The following is a 20917-nucleotide window of genomic DNA, read 5'->3' as shown; positions in this document are numbered from 1 at the left end:
CTAGGGGGCGTCCCAGGGAGGCTGGCGAAAGGGCAGGTGGTCTCTAACGGTGTGGGGGCCGTCGCCTCTGAAGCTCGCGCTTCTCACTTGAGTCATACCACTAACCCCACTCGAGCCAGCGCCTGGAGGGCTTGTCCATCTGTGGCATCCGCCGTCGCCTCCTCCTTGCACCTCCTCGCCAACCCCTCCCTCCCGGGACCTGCATCCCGCTCGGCCAATCAGCGCCTGGCTTCGTCTTCCCACGTGACCCCGGGCGGGCTAAGGACCTGCTGCTTCCTAAACGCAGTGGGATGCGGGCGGCAGAGCGCGAGAGGCGGCTGCTGGGCTGCAGAGCGCTTTGACTTCTTCCACCTTGCCTCCCTACGTCTCTTGCCTCTCTCCCTGGACTCTGATTTCCTCCTACTTCCCGGGCTTCCCAGAGCCCCTCTTCTTCCTATGGCTGAAGCTTTCCGCGACTCCGGCGCAGCTTCTCGGCGAGAGACCCTCTTGCTCCTGGGGCTGAGCCGGGTCACTGGATGTTACTGAAACTCTGGAGATCATGCGCGGGTTTGCTTACTGCTTCCCTCTCGGGTGCCACTGCCAGCGCCGCCGCCTTTGCTGCCGCCGTCCAAGGGATGCTCAGTAGCCCACTGCCTGCCCCCCGCGATCCTGTGTTCTTCGGAAGCCGTTTACTACTGCAGAGTTGCGCGAACTAGTCATGGTGCTGTGGGAGTCCCCGCGGCAGTGCAGCAGCTGGACACTTTGCGAGGGCTTTTGCTGGCTGCTGCTGCTGCCGGTGATGCTACTCATCGTAGCCCGCCCGGTGAAGCTCGCGGCTTTCCCTACCTCCTTAAGTGACTGCCAAACCCCCACCGGCTGGAACTGCTCTGGTAAGCCACAACCCCAGCATCTGATCCTTTCCCCTCGCAGAGGAAAATGCGCTTTTCCAGCACAGAGCGGGCTACTCTAGCGCGTCTCTCTAACCCTTTGACTGCCTCTGCCCCAAACCCCTGATAACCTCAGAATTCCATCTAGACAAACCCAGAGAACTGATTCTAGTCCCCGAGGGGGAAAGGTCTGGGGTGGTTGGAAAGTGCAGGCGTCGGAGCTTTTGCACTTAAATTGGAGCTACAAATATTTTACAAAATATTTAACAGGACGGTTTTATTCATTGGGAGTCACACCATTTCTTGAGGAAACTAACAAAGAACATTTCCCATCATTAAAAAAATAAAAAGTCTAGCTTTAATGAGCAAGGAATAACTTTATAAGAACTGAGTTAGAAAGAAACGAATCCAGTACGACTGCGGGGTGGGGAGGCGGGGATGGGGGTGGGGGCCACTGATTCCTGGCGAGAGTACCTACAGGGTGCACTGGTCTGGCACTGAGACCAGTTCACACGGATACTAAAGGAGCCTGTGTTTCCAGAGAATCAGTCTGTCTCTTCCTGCTCCCCAGCTCTCTCTCTCTCCCTTGCTCTCTCATGCTCTCTTCTCCTTGGCAGGAGAAGACATTGTTTTTGCTGTGCAGATGCCCTTCGCTTGCCTCGTCAGCTATTACCTGGTGGAGGGAAGTTGAGAAAAGAATCACTCTTGGGTTTCCCAGGCTCAGTGTTCATGGGCCAGCCAATCTTTCAAGCAGGGGACACAGGGCAGAACAGACCCTCATGGGCCCTGACTCCATTTCTGGGCTGACTTCCTTGGAATGGGTCAGGCACTCCATTGGGTCCTTTCAAATCTGAAGGAAATAGCTTGGCAGCCTTCGCTCTGCTAAAGCCTTCTAATTAAATAGGGCCTAAGGATGGGAGTTGCTGCACTCCATTCAGCTGGCTTCACATTTCACTATGACAGCCCATAGTATACCAGGCGGGATTGTGGTGTGATTTCATTGGCATTTTAAACTCCATTAACATGCCTGGGTATTGTCCCCTAGGTCTGTTCTGTTCTAGTTTTAGCAAATGTGTATGTAATTTTCATCTTCTGTAAATATAATTGTACTGTAGTTAAATGTGATTCTGAATAAAATGTTTTTTAAAGATATATGTGAGATGAAGTATATGTAACTTTGAAGAGGAGGGACTTGCTAGCTGCAACTCAGAAGATGAAAGAATATGTAGTCCCTGGGTCATTGATGTAAATCAATGAAAAAATATTTTTGCATAACTAGAGCTTGTACTTTTTAAAAGAAAAAATGGTTTTTTCAATGGTGTTAGAGTTGGGTCAATAAATTGCCTTTGTTCCATTTTGGTAATTTCTAAATGTGTCCTTTTAACAAAATTCAACATGTTTTTATAAACTTTCTTCTTATTGAATATATGTTACTTGAGAAATAATATACCTGACTTTACTCTTGTCTAATCACTTTTAAAGGGTTTTATCATAAGAATACTAAACAATGTGAAATATTAATTGTTTGAAATGTTAATAGCTTTATTACCCAGTATAACTAATCAGCTTCATTCCTCAGTATAGTACAGTATTGTTCAAGAAAATAACTAACTTATATGAGAAATTGGGGTTGGCAGTCAAGAAATTCATTATTAACCTGATATCTTAACAGGTTCTGCCAAAACTAAAGAGAATGAACTGGTTTCCAGGCAGGCTGTCAAGAACCTGACACCCCCCACCAACCCTGTTAACTTAGAAGTGATCAATCTTTGTTTGAGCCAGACAGACTATCACAGACGACACTGTGCCTGTTTATCTTTATTATTGGGGCTTTGTTTCCTCTTTGTCTGGAGAAATTCCAAAGAAGAGATTGTCTCAGATCTTAAAGCAAAAGAATGATGAAAGATGAATAAGTGGTGAAATAGCATTTAGAAACCATAACCAGTTCTTTTCTGAGATGTGGAGTTTGGGGATCATAAACTATAGTTTAATAAAAAAAAATGAAGCCAGGAAGCAAATATTAAAACTTCGTTCACTACCTCCAATTGTATCACAAGTGAAATTAAGCAGAATTATTTTAAAAGAATACTAAAAGGAAACCGACTGAAAATGAATTGTGTAAAAAAGAAACAAATAGTTTATTTAACTAGATTTCTTGGGTTACCAGTAGAGAATTGTACTTCAGTCCAACTGTGGTTGTAATCAAAATGTAAGACAATTCTGTTAAAGCTTCAAGATAGTAGGGGTTTTAGTTCAAGCCCACAATACATATATTTTTTTTTAATGACTGAGATGTTCTCTTTAAATTTGAGGTTATGATGACAGAGAGAATGATCTCTTCCTCTGCGATACCAACACCTGTAAATTTGATGGGGAATGTTTAAGAATTGGAGACACTGTGACTTGCGTCTGTCAGTTCAAGGTAAGAAGTCTGATATTTGTGTCTTTTAATTCATTAGTGAGACTATATGGCAGGGATCTCTCTTTATGACCCATCACTGGGCAATTTATAGCTGTGCAGCCTAAAAGGAATGCTGGCACTAAGCAAAAGTACTGGCAAGAAAACGAACTGATGTCAAGAAGTCATAGCTATTTGGAGAAATGTACATGCCATAGCTATAACTGCTGCTGAAAGGAGAGAGCTTCAGGTTGTTCTTTGTCTCACCAAAGGAAAAATTTGTCTCTAAAGCCGCCAGCAGTTGTTTTATCAGTCAATTACTAGAGATAATAGTCTAAATAGTCCATGGATGAGCATGGTAGATTTGTACTTTTGTTCTTTTTGACTGAGGTTATCATCTTTTCTTCACATTGATCTGTTTTAAAAGTCTTGAATTGCATTTCCTTGGCAACCTGGTTCAGATTGAAAGCAAACTCCTGATTAATATGACTTCAAAACTAATGTGCTAGTTTTAAAATCTTGAAAGTTTTTTAATATATGTCAGCTTTCTGTGCGCATCCCATTACATTCAAAGAGCATCTCCCAAGAATCCCCCAAAGCACAAATTGCACAAGTTATTTCATAAATGTGAAGAAGGTATATTTTGCTTTGTGCCCAAAAAAGAATGATATTTGGTAGAGAAGGGAGAAAGGGATAGAGGCTTGGAGGAGGAAGAGAAAGATTTAGCATTGGTATCAATAAAAACTATGTTATCAGAATTTGTTATTTTCTTCATGTCATAGTTACTAAGAAGTACTTTTATTATATAACAAGTGCCTTTTACCATGTAAGTTGCAACTTTCTTTACTTTCAAAATGTGTTTATCATAATGTCTGATAAAAACTTTAAAACTATATTCAAACTATAAACAAGTTTAACCAGTATATAAGCAATTATACATGGGGTCAGTGAAAACTTACTAGGTATAAATAAAAATAAGAAATATATAAAAGTATACATAATAAATAAATGTACTATACTCCAATTTTCATCTAAACATCTGCATAACATTTAATAATTTTGATGAAATTTAAATATATTAGATTGAGTTTAACCTCCCAGTGAATTGCATAAGGAAATTCGCATTTAAATGTAGTTTGAGTGGCTTATAGATAAACTAACTGATTATTGGGTATTATTTTCTTCTTTCAAAGAAAATGCCAAAAAACAACTAGTGTTTGTAAAGTGCACCATCTCCTGGTGGGTAAGTATTGCTATGACCATCCTGCAGTATTTTAGACAAAACTATAATTTCAAAAATATATCCATGCATATTTAATATGCATATGATAATATCTTCAAAGATCTGTAGCTACACTCAACTATATAGTTACATTCTTTCAATGAATTCCATGAGAGAGGCATGAGAATTCACCGATTCTTACTTTCTCTCAATGTTAACTAAATGAAAAATACAGTTAGATAAATGATTAACTAAAGACCCATAGGACTTTGTGTAATTTCCTCTTTCAATCTGTAATCCCATAAATTTGTCTTGTTTTGTAACTGGTTTGACATGAATCAATGGTATAAACAACATGAATGGTATAAATAACAAAGTGAAGGTTCCGAAAATTAAAAATTGTAATCCAAAGAAGAATTCATCAAGCAGAAAAAGTTTTATTGAATTCTAAAGTATAAAAAGTTACTAATAGGGGCTGGAGCGATAGCACAGCAGGTAGGGCGTTTGCCTTGCACACGGCCGCCCCAGGTTAGATTCCCAGCATCCCATAAGGTCCCCTGAGCACCGCCAGGGGTAATTCCTGTGTGCAGAGCCAGGAGTAACCCCTGTGCATTGACGGGTGTGACCTAATATATGTGTGTATATTAAAAATTTGTTCAGGTTTCACAAAATGGCAAAATGGTAAAAAAAAATTGTTGCTTTTAGTGTGGGGGTCATCTTCAATAGTGTCTGTGGAAGGGCAGGGCCGCCAGACACACTCCAGGCAGTTCCAGGGATCAAACCCAAGGTCTCACATACCCAAGATATAAAATCTAACACTTAATACTTCTATTGGTATTGCTATTTTGTTTTTTATATATTGGACAGTGAATTGTAATTTATTAAAATAATTTTAATGAAATAGAATGTTAGGGAAAGTGTCCAATGAATGCAGTTTCAAATTATAAATGAAATTTTGATGATTGTTATATTTGGGGCAGTTACTTCTAAGCAGTACTCAGGAGGCTAAGTGGCCATGCCCTATAATGCTTAAGTAATTATCCAAAGTGCCAGGGCCCAAGCTATTGCTATTTGGGACTACCATGGACTACCAGCACCCCCACCCCCGTAGTGCTACAGGACATCCAGGGCCGTAGCCAACAATGTTTTGGGAGATGTTCAGTGCGCATCCCAGTATTACTTGGCTAGCTTTGTGGTGCTTGGTTTTTTGGGGGGAGGGGTTGAACTATACTGGGTGCATCTCCTGAACATACAGGTTGTATGTTAAAGTTTACTAGATTTTGAATATTGTTATAGTTTAAATATTACTATATTACTTCTGCTGTTGGGCTCGAGTGATAGCACAGTGGTAGGGTGTTTGCCTTGCGTGCAGCAGGCTGGTGGAGCCGGGTTCAATTCCTCCACCCCTCTCGGAGAGCCAGGCAAGCTCGCCCGCACCGCAAAGCCTGGTAAGCTACTCATGACATATTCAATATGCCAAACACAGTAACAGCAAGTCTCACGATGGATACATTACTGGGCCCGCTCGAGCAAATTGATGAACAATGGGAGGACAGTGACAGGGACAGTGACTCCTGCTGTTAATCTGTAATTTTCACTAGCCGTCAGTCTTGTTAAAGAAAAGAAACTTTTCCCTAGAAGAAAATTTATAATCTGCACCTACTAGAATTAGTCAATAAATTAAGTTGAAGATTAAATAAAATGTACAAGTTTTTCAGGTGATAAGTGATAACCTATTTTGATCTAAGAGCATTCAGATTCTGTTGTTTCCACTAGTTTCTTATTGGTGGGTTGTTTTTGTTTGTTTTCTTTTACAACTGATTATATTGTTTTTAACTGCCAAGTCTGATTAAAAAATGAATATCCATAAATATATATGTCCCTGCACACTACCCTAAATTTCTAGCTGAGAGTACATAAATTATTTATACTTTTTGTGTTTTCACATGTAATCACATTTTTTCCATTCAAAGTGGTTGCGAACTATAATCTTTCTGATTGAAATAGACAGGGTTATATTATGTATGTGTATAATCAGTAAAATTTTTAATTTGAATTATTATTGGAGAATGCAAAATGAACATGTATTTTCCTCCATCACTCTTACATAATTTTAAATGTGACTTCACTTCAAGTACACCATTCTACTTATTTCTTATACCCAAGTGAAGTAATAATGATCTCCTCTTGTTAAACATGAAAAATTAAGTACCATGAGTATAAATAACTTTTCATAAAGTTATGATTCTAAAGTAGAAACCTTGGTCCTTTCACACCAAATCTGTTTTTTCCTGGATATTATACATACAAATAGAATCATTAGTAAGGGCAAGGGATACACCTTAATGCATAGAACATCTACCTCAAAAGTCTAAGTCCTAGGTTCAATTTCTTGTACTATGCATGCACACACTATAATACAAGAATGGAAATATAAGTAACAAGAATTAAAGCAATAGTTTATCATCGGTAATTCTTTTTTTGGGGGGGGATCACACCCGCGATGCACAGGCGTTACTCCTGGTTCATGCACTCAAGAATTACTCCTAGTCATGCTCAGGGGACCATATGGGATGCTGGGAATCGAACCTTGGTTGGGCCGCATGTAAGGCAAATGCCCTACCCGCTGTGCTATCACTCCAGCCCCTCATAGGTAATTCTTAACATAAAAATCAATGTAGCTAACATATAGGTGATAATATAAGCACCTTAAATAGTATGTCATCTCATAGTTCTTAACTTGATATCAGTTCATCAAAGGATATGCTGGTGTATCTTATGAATCAGTTGGGTGAAAATTTAGTGTCTGTGGATGGATGAGAGTTGAATGAATAATGAACAGATAAATAAAAAGAGATGGACATAAAGAATAAATATTGTAGTTACTCATGACAACACTGTTATTATAATCAGTTGCCAGTTTACTATAGAAATGTAAACTGCTATTTTAGGTATTAATTTAAACACTAAATATTTTTATTTAATAAGCCATGTTTTTGAGCTATTGTTGATCTAGTTTCTAGGACTACATAAAATTTTCCGGGACTGTAATGGTATTAAACAGTATACCTTTATTTTTCTCACAAATCTATGACTATCCAGACTTAATGTAACCATTTTAGAAGTAGTGTGAATGCAAAGGTTTAGCGTCATACTTATTCAGGGTTCTCACTCAGACATCCCACTGTTAGCAGGGGACCTTGTGTTTTCTCCATGTATATCTTTTTTATTTTCCTTCTTGGGTCACACCTGGAGATAAACAGGGGTTACTCCTGGCTCATGCACTCAGGAATTACTCCTGATGGTGCTCGGGGAACCATATGGGATGCTGGGAATCGAACCCAGGTCGGCCGTGTGCAAGGCAAACGCCCTACCCGCTGTGTTCGCTTCAGCCCCTCTCCATGTATATCTTTCTATATGAGCTACTTGGGCTTTCTCTTAGCATTGTGGATAGGAAGGAAGGAAGGAAGGAAGGAAGGAAGGAAGGAAGGAAGGAAGGAAGGAAGGAAGGGTAGGAGGGGAGGAAGAGAGGGAAGGACAGAGGGAGGGAGAGAGGAAAAGAGAGAGAATGAAAGAGAGGGAGAAAGAGGGAGAGAGAATAGCTGTATCCTTTAATGGCCTATCATCACAGACCTGCCTATTTTAAACTCAAAAAATTTTTTTATATTTAAAGATATGTAGTCACTGAGAAGTAAAAGTTACTTGTGGAATGATCAAAGGATTGAAACATATGCAGGGTTTTTTTTTTAATCTTTCTTTTTTGGAAGAGAAACATACCATAAACCAAGCCATTATTCCTAAGCCTTTGACAACTAGGAATATAACAGAATTAACATCTGCGGAGCACTTTTTACTTGCCAGATTCTATTGAAGGTGCCGACATTATATAAAACAAAACTTGTACATAGATTCTAGATGTTGAAATCTCAGTTAAACGAAATCATTAACCAAGCAAGCATTGAAGGAAATGAAAAATTGCTTCTCACATAATTGTTTATTCATTTATCACAAAATTAATTTCATGTACTCTAGTATGTAAAAGTTATTGAATATAATTTTATAGTAAACACCTGCTTTCTTTTAGGGAGGCGGGGGTGGGCGGAAGGTTTTGACTATACCTGGTTGTGTTCATAGCTTACTCCTGACTGTAAGCACAGGGATTACTTCTGGTGGGAATTTGGGTAACCATATATGGTGCCAGGGATTAAACGTGGCGTGGGCCCAGTACATGCAAGGCAAGCACCTTACACACTGTACCATCTCTTCAGCCCATTATTGCTTTCTTAAGCAAATGAACGTTTATTGTACCCAAAAATAAACATTTTAACTTACATTGTATCTTCACCTCTAAATCTTGTCCTTTTATCTGAAATGGATAGAACATGATAACTACTGAAAATCATACCCCGTCATTATCACATTTTAACATATTAATTTGTCTGTATTTATACTTTGTATTATTCTGTTTTCATATATTTTATTTGAGACATGTAAATTTTATGTCAATGTTATAAAATTACTCTGCTAGTTAAAATCTATATCATAAAAGAAAACCATGTGTATTTCTTTTAAGTGTAAAGTGTTTAAAAAACACAACTCTTTTGACTTATCAAATGACACAGTTGAATCCCCCTCCCCCCAGTTGATCCAGTTAACATTTTCATATGGAGAAACTGAGTTATCAACATGATAAATACTTAATAATGAGTGATATGCACAAGAGAAACGAGGGAGCCTAGGACCAGAGTCCACTTCTGAGTCTTAATAATTTAAAGCTTGCTTCCTCCTTGCGTTATTCATATTAATGAGTGCAAGTCATGGTACTAATGGCCAAAAACATCGTGCTGATAATCTACAGTTAAGCTCTTTTCAGCTCCAAACAAATCTCCCTTTTGGCTTGTGCATGGAACTTGGCAGCTCTGTTTTAGCACTATTCACATTTGGCTTACTGAATCCCTGAGATGTGGCATATGAGAACTTTATCAGTTTATTTGATATTTTAAGATGCACATCAGCATTGTGTACTAGCACTTGACAGAGATAATAAATACTCCCGACACCCATTTATTGACTGCATCTGAGTAATCTGTAAAAGTAGATGAGAAGGATAAATAGAGAAAATTGCGGGGCGGGTGGAGATTAAAGAGAATAAAATGGGGACACACATATTCTATAACAAAGATTTAGAGAGAGATTAAAAGGAAATAGGGACAAGAATATGAGGGTCCACACATGAGAAATAATCTACTGTAGTTATTTACACTAATTATGGCTCTCTTCTGCGTACTGAAAGGATCCTCCAGTGTACTGACTATCACATAGTGCTCTCTGTTTATTTCTTTATGGTCTATCTTCAGTGTGGTTGGATATCACACTATTTTAGTTCCTTTTAAATCCTCCCTGCGTTCTCCTGTCCTGTTCCTGAAGAAAATACATTTAACAAAGACCATCTACCCATCTAAGTATCAGGTCATGTTTCTGTTACCAGCCCCAGTCCCATTTACTTACTTAATCCTTCTTTAATACTGCTCATTGGAAAATTCAACTCTTTACTGATTTTTGCTACGTAGTTTTCCTTCGTGACTATGTTCAAGTCCGATGGTAGAAAAATTTCCCGATATAAATCTACACATATATTAAAAGTATAAAAATTGTAATATCTAAATTGTCCCATTTAAAAAATTTTAATATTTAAATATTAAAATAATTCATAAGTAGATTTCACTTTTAGTAAAATTATATATTTTAGTTTTTCAATTATAGATACTAAGTAAAACATGTAATAAAGCTTTCATTTAAAATGGCTTTAGTTTATGCCATTTTTATTGTTAGGATAATTAAACTACTATGTAAAGTCAGAGAGCAAAGTTATATGATTAATTGGGAAAAGAAAATACAACTATTTTAGGGAAATAAAGTAAAATCACATGTCAAGTTTTTATCAATCTGGCTAAAGTTGTTCTTTCTTTGTAAATCACTGAAATTAACTAATAATAGAACACTATTATAATATATATATATATAAAATTCTGTTATACATTGGATAATTTTTGATTTGTGTTACAAATTTATAATAATTACAAATTTAAACACTGTAACAGGAAGTAGAAAATTTGAAAAGTTATGAGCGATAGCACAGTGGTAGGGCATTTGCCTTGCACGCAGCTGGCCTGGCTGAGCAATGTTTGATTCCTCTGCCCCTCTCGGAGAGCCCAGCAAGCTACCGAGAGTATCTCGCCCCGCACAGCAAAGCCTGGCAAGCTACCCATGACGTATTCAATATGCCAAACACAGTAACAACAAGTCTCACAATGGAGACATCACTGGGCCCGCTCGAGCAAATTGATGAACAATGGGAGGACAGTGCTACAGTGCTTCAGTGCTACATGTTTATATAAATTTAAAATTTTATTGACATTGGTATGTATTTCTAAGTAATGAATTTAATTACTACAATTTGTTAAAATTAAACATTAAGTGCTTTATAGTAGCAATCATAAAATAATCTCATCTCTGGCATAATTAGCAGGTGAAGGACATAGCTAAGTTATTTCTAATGCATACTGTTTATTGTATTCTGAACCTCTACCCTGTAGGTTGTCTGATTTCCATTATAAAATGTGAATTTTTTAAATAAGGTTTTATTTTTATTTATTTATTTATTTATTTATTTTTGCTTTTGTGGTCACACCCAGCGATGCTCAGCACTCAGGAATTACTCCTGTAGGTACTCAGGGGACCATATGAGATGCTGGGAATTGAATCCAGGTCGGCCGGTTGCAAGGCAACACCCTATCCGCAGTGCTATCACTCAGTCCCAATAAGATTTTTTAAAAAGTAAAATTTTCTTTTTATAATACTACATATTGATAGTCATTCTATTGAGTAATCAAATTTACATAGTTCAATGGTTATTATTTTTCCACATTATTTTACAATTTGTTGTTCCTCTCTACACTCTATGTCAATATCCAAAATTTAAGGATAGATTTATGTTAATTATTAATAAAAATGTTTTATTAAAATAATTATAGACATTTATAAAGAGTAGAATTTATCATGAAAATCCACAGTTCTTGGGACCTGAGAGATAGTATAGTTTGTAAAGCACTTGCCTTGCACACAGCCAACGGGATCCGTTTCGGGGCACCCCATTTGGTCCCCTGAGCCAGCCAGAAATAATCCCTGAGTGCAGAACAGGGACTATGCCTTGAGCATAACCTGGTGGGACCCAACCCCCCAAATAAAAAAAGGAAGAAAGAAAAGAAAAAGGAAAAGGAAAACCAGAGTTTTCCAGCATTTCAGTTATACATTTATGTTGCAAGCATAGAAGAAGTTCATTACTTATTTTTAAATACAGGATATGAACACTGTAACATATCCCCATGGGATAATCAATTTCTATGCATCTCTCTCCTGCTTACACTTGACTCCAATACAGGTTTTCTGACTTGACTGCTTTTGCGGATCTTTGAAAAAAATGCCCTTACAAGGTCAGAGTCATAACAAATACAGTGAGAATAAGGAAACACACAGACAAGTGCTTTAATTTGTAAATGATTATTCCTACTCAAGATGTGAGAGATTTGCCAACTGCAGTCCTAACCTTAGGCTTTTGTTCATGTGTTCTCTAGTGCAACAGTGACTACGTGCCTGTATGTGGCTCCAATGGAGAGAGCTACCAGAATGAGTGTTACCTACGGCAGGCTGCGTGCAAACAACAGAGTGAGATACTTGTGATGTCTGAAGGATCATGTGCCACAGGTATGTAGGCTGACCTGAACTCTCCCCTCCTTAAAGCATTCTGAACAGATTCAGAATTCCAAAACCACATCGCTCTTTTCCTGTATTCTGCAGATAAATAATTGAAACACTACATTGACTAGACAAGGCTCTTACTCATTTTTACAAAGCATGCACTCTTCTTAGTCTCTGTTTATATTCCAAATCACTTCTGAAATAAAGGGAAAATATTATAAGGATATTGGTAAATCTTGATGCATATTAGTTAATAAATTTAATCACTTGTAGGCTTTAATTCGAAATCTGGCTGCCCCGGGGACAAATATACAGAAACTTACCTATGCGTGAATAAAGTTTGATGTTTGCTTTGAATAATAGCATTGTCTGCTACAGGAAAGCTTTGTGAATTTGGATTAAGAATTTAAGATGTGGATAGTTTTAGCAGCTCTACGAAATGCTCTTCAGACCATTTAGCAGATAATATTGAAGACTATATTCGTGATGGACATTAATTCTAATGATGTCAGTCCTCTTTGACACAATAAGCCTGAGATTCTACAAAGCTTTTTAGTTATATTGTGCTAAGAAAGGTACCAAGAAAGTGAGAAAAATAGTGGCTTCAAATGCGCTTTAGATTTTCGAGTTTTTTTTTCCACAGTGGTTTTTAGAGCTGAACAGTATTATAGACAGGAAAAAAAAAAAAGAACTAAAGAAATACAGCCCAACTTGATAAAACAGCACAGCAAAATTAAGCTGAGTTTCATTCAAAGACTGTGTATTAAAGAAACTTTAATGTCACAAATAGTTTATGTTCTTATTGACAAATGAGGCTCTTTTGGAAAACCTTAATTTCTGGAGAATTGTATCACCTAAGTATATTGAGGAAAAATAACGATCAAATAAAATATGAATTTGCTTTAAGTATGGAAACCTAGAACCATGTTAGGAAAAGGCTATTTTATTCAAAAGACTCTTAGTTAACAGGTATTTCTGAAAGATAAATCTTTAATGGCTGAGGCTGAGTGACAAATGGGCAAGTAGAAAGTCTTTTATTCGTTCAAATGCTTATCATAAGCCAACATATTCTAGTAATTAATGATATTCTAAGTTATTTTTGGTGATCACCAAATTTTCTAAGAATAGGTAGCATATTTATTATTCCTCATGGACAATCATGTAGACACTTGTTTTGGTTTTGGCTTTGGTTTTGAAGATGTATTTTCTCCTACATCATTTTCACCTCGTGATGTGAATATCCTTTTTGGAGGGGTGGTTGGGAAGAAAGCTGAACTGGTATCCCACTTGCTTCTTGTTTGCTAGTGCAAGCAAATCATTGCTGCTATATCTGTGAGAAGTAATGAATAAAAGTGACAGCACCATGTGAGAGTCATTGGACCGGCTTTGCCGGGAGGGAAGGAGGACCAACATACTGCTCATAGCAAGAATGAGACAAACAGAATTACAAGAAACGACTAGTTTTGAAAATTCAATCTACTGTACAGAAGAGACAAAATTCTAAGTGATAGTCCAGCATAAATAGAATGAGGGAAGTTTGGGTTTTTTTTTTTTGTTGTTGTTGTTGTTGTTGTTGTTTAAAGAAAGAGTCTTTGACTCCTAGAAATCAGGAACGTTGTAAGCAAACTCGGAAGTTTTTTGGAAAGGTTTACTTATTTAAGATAATATTGGGTATCTGTCTCTTATAATGGCTAAAGGAAGAACAGTGAGTAATAGTCACACTAAATAGTCATATATTAATGTGTATGGCTACCACTATTCGGTAGAAAATTCTTACTTTCGTGTCAATTACCAAGTTCTAGTCAGCTTATGTAGTCAACATTACCTTATTTGTTCAAGTCTTTCCGTTTCAGTCCCGTATGTGCTGATTGCACTATGAAAATAAATACTTAATCAAGTATAAAATTTAATCACAATTGAGTTATCCATCCCCAGATCATCCATATACTTAGACTTCTGCAGGATTTAATTAGTAAGCACATTTTGTGGAATGCATCTTTCGTTGAAAATCTAAAAAGGTTTCTGATCCGAGTAATGATGGAAGAGAATAGTCATTTTGATTAATCAGATCTGACTGTAAATAAATTGGAGTTCTGACTTTCGATCTAATAGTTTTCATCTTTTCTTCATAGATTTTTTATTAATCTTTAATGCTGTTTGACACTGAATAGAGGCAACTAGTTATGATATATAGACATAAAAGGCAGCAAAATACCTATGAATATAACTTTTATTTCACCTATTTCATTGAACTTATAATTTTTTTATTCAGAAAGTAGTTGCCTATTGGTCATTACACTCAATAGCCTCAATGTCAAAAAGAAGTATATTGACTGCAAGCACAGATGTGATCCAACAGCATGGTTTCTTGGGTGTTTCTATCTCACTAATAAAGCTTTTCGTAGACTGCTTACCTCTGGTTTGCTAAACTTATTTATATGCAGAGAGAAACAATTAAATATCTTCATCACAATTTCACAATGATATTATGGATTAAGTAACTTTTTATCAATTTTTCCTTGTTTCTTCCCTAGCTACTTGAATATGTAAAATTGTCTCAAGGATGAGGCTATATGTTTTTCAATAACAAGTGAATTGTAAGCCAAATTACCACCTCTATTAAGAAATATTTCTATGACACATATTTATTAGACACATAGAATAAGGTAAAGGTAAAGGTAAAGGCCCTCCCGTTGATCATCGATTTGCTCGAGCGGGCCCAGTAACGTCTCCATTGGAGACTTTGTTGTTACTGTGTTTGGCATATCAAATACTCTCTGTAGCTTGCCGGGCTCTCCGAGAGGGGCGGAGGAATCGAACTCGGGTCGGCCATGTTGGCCGCTTGTAAGGCAAACGCCCTACCCGCTGTGCTATCGCTCCAGCCCACACATAGAATAATAGACAAGATATTTATGAGAATTTGAATTATGCCCTAGACACAATGGTAAGCATTCTACATATACTATTGTATAACAAATCATAAATATAACCCAATTTAATAGGATTGCTATCTCAATTGAATAGATGATGAATAAGTTTTGGAAGTTTGCATAGCAATCTTCATATCATTTAATGAGTAATGATTGATGTTTGGAATCCTTAATTTTGTATATATTTTCATTTATTAGAAATAAGAATAGACAGATAAATAATCTATGAAACTAATAAATATATGATATTGATATAGATTCAAATAAATGTATGCATTGTGAGATTGGAAAGGAAAGTTTTATGTATACAATGAACTAAAATGCAGGTTAAATGTATTAATGGTATAATAGTACAATCTATTTTTTAAACTCTGAAATTTTTTAGACTCTCAATTCAGTGTTACTTACTTTTTACTTAAAAATTGTAAGTAATACTGAATTAAGGTTTGGAATTAATTAAAATAAAGTCAGTAGAAATATTAGCTGTGAAAGTATACACAAAGAAGTTGTGACAAATACTGACTGTTCAAATATTTGTCCTGACCAGAGAGAAATGATCCTGTGAATTATGAGTTCAAGGAATATTTAATTATAGAAAAACGCATTCATCTGTCTTTGTTTTATATTAGTCAAATCATATGATTAAAATCATATTTGATTATAATATGTTTTTAGGGGGATTTATTACTAGTGGCTCTGGTAATTATCTTACCTCTGAGAAAAGTTATACTGTCCCTATAATGTGTTTTAGCCAGGTGATCAATTAGTGATTTGACATTCTGATTTTATATATATATATATAAATTTAGTTAATATGTCTCCAGCAAAGCTGACAATGAAGCTTACTGCTTTTTTATGGTAGTTCTAATGCCAACCATGATGACAAGGCAACATTCATTCTTCCATATTGTCAGCCTTCTGTGGTTTTTTTTCTGCCATGCCTTGATGTGATGCTTCCCAATAAAATGTCATGTAGGCAAACAAGTAGAAATGATGTTTCATTTAACTGCCTAAGGCATCAAACAAATCTATAAATGTGGCATTTGTTGTAGGTCTTGAACCCAGCTTGATATTTCAATGTGAAATATTAGACAGAAACTATTATTATATTTTTTCTATTATTAACATTAAAAAGATGTTGTCAAGTGTATTTAGAATTTAAAAAGTAAGGAGACAAAAGGAAGATGACCAATATGCACTGAGGTGGGAGCAAGCGGAAATTCAGTGCTCTTGACACCAGCTAAAAAACTGGGTTTTGGTGGAACTAAGTATTCAAAAATAGTCAGTGTTAACCAACTGAAATTATTGGGAGGGATCTAAAAGGGGGAGAGGAAGGAGTTAAAAAAAAACAAACAGAAATTCAGAAGAGCTGTTGCTTTCCTAGTGATCTCACTTAGGGTACATACAATTCAATCACAGTGTTAAAAAGTCAACCTCTGTGGTAAGAAAGGAACTTTCATTCAGAATGCTGTCTAGTTCAACTTTTATGAAGAACAATATAGAGATCTCACTTAAGAATAGAAATCCCATATGACCCAGTGATAACTTTTTGGGCATCTATTCCCAAAACACAAACACATTAATTCAGAAGGATATATACACACTTATTTTCATTGCAGCATTTAGTATAATAGCCAGAATATTGAAACAACTCAAATGTGTAACTATGTATGAATGGATCAAGAAGTTACACATACAAACAGTGGAATACTATGCAGCTCTAAGAAAAAACAAAGTCATCCAATTTTCCACCACATGGATGGAACTAGAGGATATGCTGAGTGAAGTAGTCATAAGGATCAGGATATACACAAAATGATCGCTTCCATATGTGGGAACTTAAATATGTACACCAATAAAGGGCCAAAGGCAATAAAGTGAAATAACTGATTCACAAAATTGAATTAGTAAGGGAGGGATGGTTAGGTGAGTCAGTGGGAACCTTGTAGGAGGTGTGGGGGATACACTGGTGATGGGTTTTTATTTGACTGTAGACATGGGAATTATTAACAGTATTATAAATCACATTACCTTAATCAATAAAAAAGTTTCAAAATGTCAACCTGTTTTTTTTGCTGATCTCATATCAGCCTCATATTTCTACTAATCTCAAAATGTATTACATTCAGTTGTAGAGAAATTCAGCCATAATTGTAGTACTTAAAAAAATTATATAAAGACACTTTAATTTTGGTCTTTGTTTTACTTGTTCCTATATACCTTATAAGAATATAAGCTAAATCAGAGATTCTTTGTCACATATCTGTTTTAAGTGTTGATGGTATGCGATTTTCATTTATTTTTGTTAATATCATTAAAATTATCCCAATAAAAGTAAAAGTATGAGCAAATTTTTAGATGAAAGAAATACCTCTGCTGTAAACTCCAATTTTCATAAAGTTTAAAATTATAATTTATGTTATGTTCTAGAAATTAAGTTATATGACATATGTTCTTGGTTCAAGTAATAATTTTCTTAATTATATCAGTGTATTAAGTAAAGAGACTACTAAACGTAGACTCAAAAAACGCATTAATACTTTTGCTACTTCTAAAGCAAACTAAATTATTTTTTTCTTCTCCACCAGATGCAGGATCAGGATCTGGAGATGGAGGTAGGAGTTTTCTTCATATATACTGAAAGCCTGCAAGAATATTATTTATGGATATTTACCATTCTAACTACATGAGCAAATGATATTTTGCTAAGGAAAGGGAAAACAGATAATGTCATTGTTGTTATTATGCAATTGTGTGTATTGCATGAAATTAGCTGATATATTTGTGACTCGTACTTAAGAATTCTGTTTTTATTGAACATCCTTTATATATTTGTTAGTGTCTATGAAAGAGCCTTTAAGGTCAAGTCAGAGACATGGTTCAGTGTCAGAGCACAAGCTTTGCTAATGTGAGGCTTTAGGTTTGATCTCCCGCACACCAAAACTTCATAACAGGGGCTTCCAAGCATCTGTAGCAGGAAAGAAAAAGCTCACCGGAAAGTCATTTTTTAGACTTTGGATTTTATTTGTGTTTTGCTGTTGGTTTGGTTTTTGTTTGTTTGTTTGTTTGTTTGTGGGCCATACTCTGTGATTACTCCTGTCTTTGTGCTCAGAGATCAATCTTGTGATTACTCCTGTCTTTGTGCTCAGAGATCAATCTTGGTGGGTTTCAGGAGACCGTATAGGGTACCAGAGATCAAACCCAGGTCGGCCAAGTATAAGGCATATGCCCTACCCACTGTCCTATTGTTCCAACCTTTGACATTGGACATTAAAAATAACTAATACTAACCTCAGTTTCCAGGTAATAATTCATAGCTTGTTTTTTATAGAACTACATTTATAGAAAACTAAAAATGAAAGCTAAAACATTCTGATATGAAAGTATCAAATAATATGAATGTTTTGACATTTATCTTTTTGTTTTTACTAACATGTGGTGGAATTTCATTATTTGTGCTTGTTATGGAACTCTATAAGAGCAAGGCAGAACCTTAAAATAGATCCTATGTAGTTGCTATCCCAAATTATTAAACCTTCACTGTAAATTTCCCCATATGCTTTCTCATGTGAAATCCACAGAAAATGCCTTCTTTAGGGCCCCAAAAGAATAGATTATTGTAGGAACTGGAGCAATACTACAGCAGGGAGGATACTACTGTTTAACAGCACCTCATAAGTTCCCCCAGTCACCACTAAGTGTGATTGATGAGCACAGAACCAGGAGTAAGCCCTGAGCACCTCTGAGTGTGCCCCCCCAAAAAAAAATTAAGAAAAAATGATAATTTATGATCCCAAGTAAATTTTTGCTTTAAAATGCAAACTTTTATTTTTTTAAATAACAGAAAAGAATGGAGTTAATTGGATTTAGGAATAACTACTATATAAATTATCAATTTCAGGCATTACTGTTAAGATTTATCCAAAAGCTTTATATGATGAAGAGCTTGATTAGTTCAGATGAGCAGTATCTAGAGAACACAGTTAGGATACTATATTTGAACATATTTTCCCCTTTAGGATTAAAAGAGAGTGAGGGGAGAAAAAGAGAGTTTGAGACATTTTCCAATGCCTCCTGATGGTCACTGGGATCATCAGGACTGTCTTTCAGTCTCTGTATGATATTGAATTGTATTTGTTTTTTAATCAATGCAAGCTTATGACCTGTGTTTACTGGGAATTCCTCGTTCATGGGTACTAATTGCAGTTCCCGATACCCATCACAAATGAGGTTCAACGGGTACCCACGCCTCCCGGTGTAGGGTAGGCACATGCTGAGCCAATCAGTGTAGTGCACCTGCAGCCCTGGACATCTAAGGGCATCACAGATCTGTTATTGCACAATCTCGGGTGGCTGTACACGACTTGTCTCTCTAAGAAGTTGGGAGATGCCATCCGCTTGGGGGTCACATAACTAGTTAGCATGCCAGAGTCTCGTTTGTTATTGGAATTAACCAGACAAATTGCTCCACCAACTAAGAACGGCCATGTACTACCACCCATGGAATCAAGAAAGAGCTATTGATCAGAGCCTGGCAGAGCCTGGCAAGCTCCCTGTGGCATATTCAATATGCCAAAAACAGTAACAATAATGGGTCTCATTCCCCTAACCCTGAAAGAGCCTCCAATATGGCACCGTTGGGAAGGATGAGTAAGGGGAGTTTGCTAAAATCTCAGGGCTGTGACAAATGGAGACGTTACTGGCACCTGCTCGAGCAAATCGATGAACAACGGGATGACAGTGATACAGTGATTTGTTTTTTACTGCTCTCTGTCTAGAGCATAGAACAAACTATGCCTTAATATTATTTTTAAAAAAGAACAAAGTTTTTTGAGTAAGAATTTTACCATTGTAATATAATAAATTTAAAACTTTTGAAATATTGGTTTTAGCAGAAAGTAGTTTTTACAAAGAAATCTCTATATTTCACACTATTTCACATGCAGTCTACCTAAATTTTTCTGTGATATTAATTTTTAGCATCTTTAAAAACAAAACAAACTGGAAGACAGTATATCACCTTTGTTCTTTTTGTAAAACATGGTGATATAAATGTCTTTAAAATTGTTAATAATAATATATGGTTTATGTTTTGGACACTGACTTCATTTCCCACTATTTATATTTTTATGTTAATGAAAAATTAAGTCATCTTTCCCTTCCCCACGCCCATTTCTTTAAAATCTTTTATTCATTGTTATGTTATAATAATATTAAGATAAAAAAGGAATAATTTTAATTGGTAAATATGGCATTTATAGCCACCTTTGCTGGAAACCACCTTTTTATTTTATTACTTAATTTTCCTTTTATGTTTTATTTTATGTATAGATGCTTTACAGTAACTTGAGGAAATAACAACTTCTTAGAGATAATTGCCTTGAAAAGAGCATATTATCCAATTTAATTCTGAGTGGTAGTCCTTTGAAAAGTTATTCTCAAAGTTGTGATAATGATTGTCTACTAACTTAGTAAATTCTTCATTTTTAAAACAAGGGACTGATATTTTGTTTTAACTGGGTAACTTTTTTCCTGGTCTATTACTTTAAAACACAAAGTCCTTCCTTCCTTCCTTCCTTCCTTCCTTCCTTCCTTCCTTCCTTCCTTCCTTCCTTCCTTCCTTCCTTCCTTCCTTCCTCTCTTTCCTCTCTCTTTCTCTCTCTTTCCTCTCTATTTCTCTCTTTCTCTCCTCTCTTTCTTTCTTTTTATTTCTTTTTCTTTCTCCCTCTCTCTTCACAGTGCT

At 36.2% G+C, this 20917-nt stretch overlaps 1 protein-coding gene across 1 annotated transcript in view; it reads left to right on the top strand.

Moving 5' to 3' along the window:
• The first annotated feature begins 684 nt into the window (after positions 1 to 684).
• Positions 685 to 20917, top strand: part of TMEFF2 (transmembrane protein with EGF like and two follistatin like domains 2) — a 289942-nt gene continuing 269709 nt past the window's right edge. Inside the window, exons 1-4 of the mRNA XM_056111636.1 lie at positions 685 to 869; positions 3179 to 3288; positions 12121 to 12250; positions 17763 to 17789. Coding sequence (XP_055967611.1) covers positions 698 to 869; positions 3179 to 3288; positions 12121 to 12250; positions 17763 to 17789 — 439 coding nt within the window. The 5' untranslated portion in view covers positions 685 to 697. The remainder of the gene's footprint in view (positions 870 to 3178; positions 3289 to 12120; positions 12251 to 17762; positions 17790 to 20917) is intronic.

The sequence above is a fragment of the Sorex fumeus genome, unplaced genomic scaffold (genome assembly GCF_029834395.1).
Source record: "Sorex fumeus unplaced genomic scaffold, SorFum_2.1 ptg000014l, whole genome shotgun sequence".
Lineage (NCBI taxonomy): Eukaryota > Metazoa > Chordata > Mammalia > Eulipotyphla > Soricidae > Sorex > Sorex fumeus.
The sequence above is the reverse complement of the archived record's forward strand: the minus strand, read 5'-3'. Positions and strand labels throughout refer to the sequence as shown.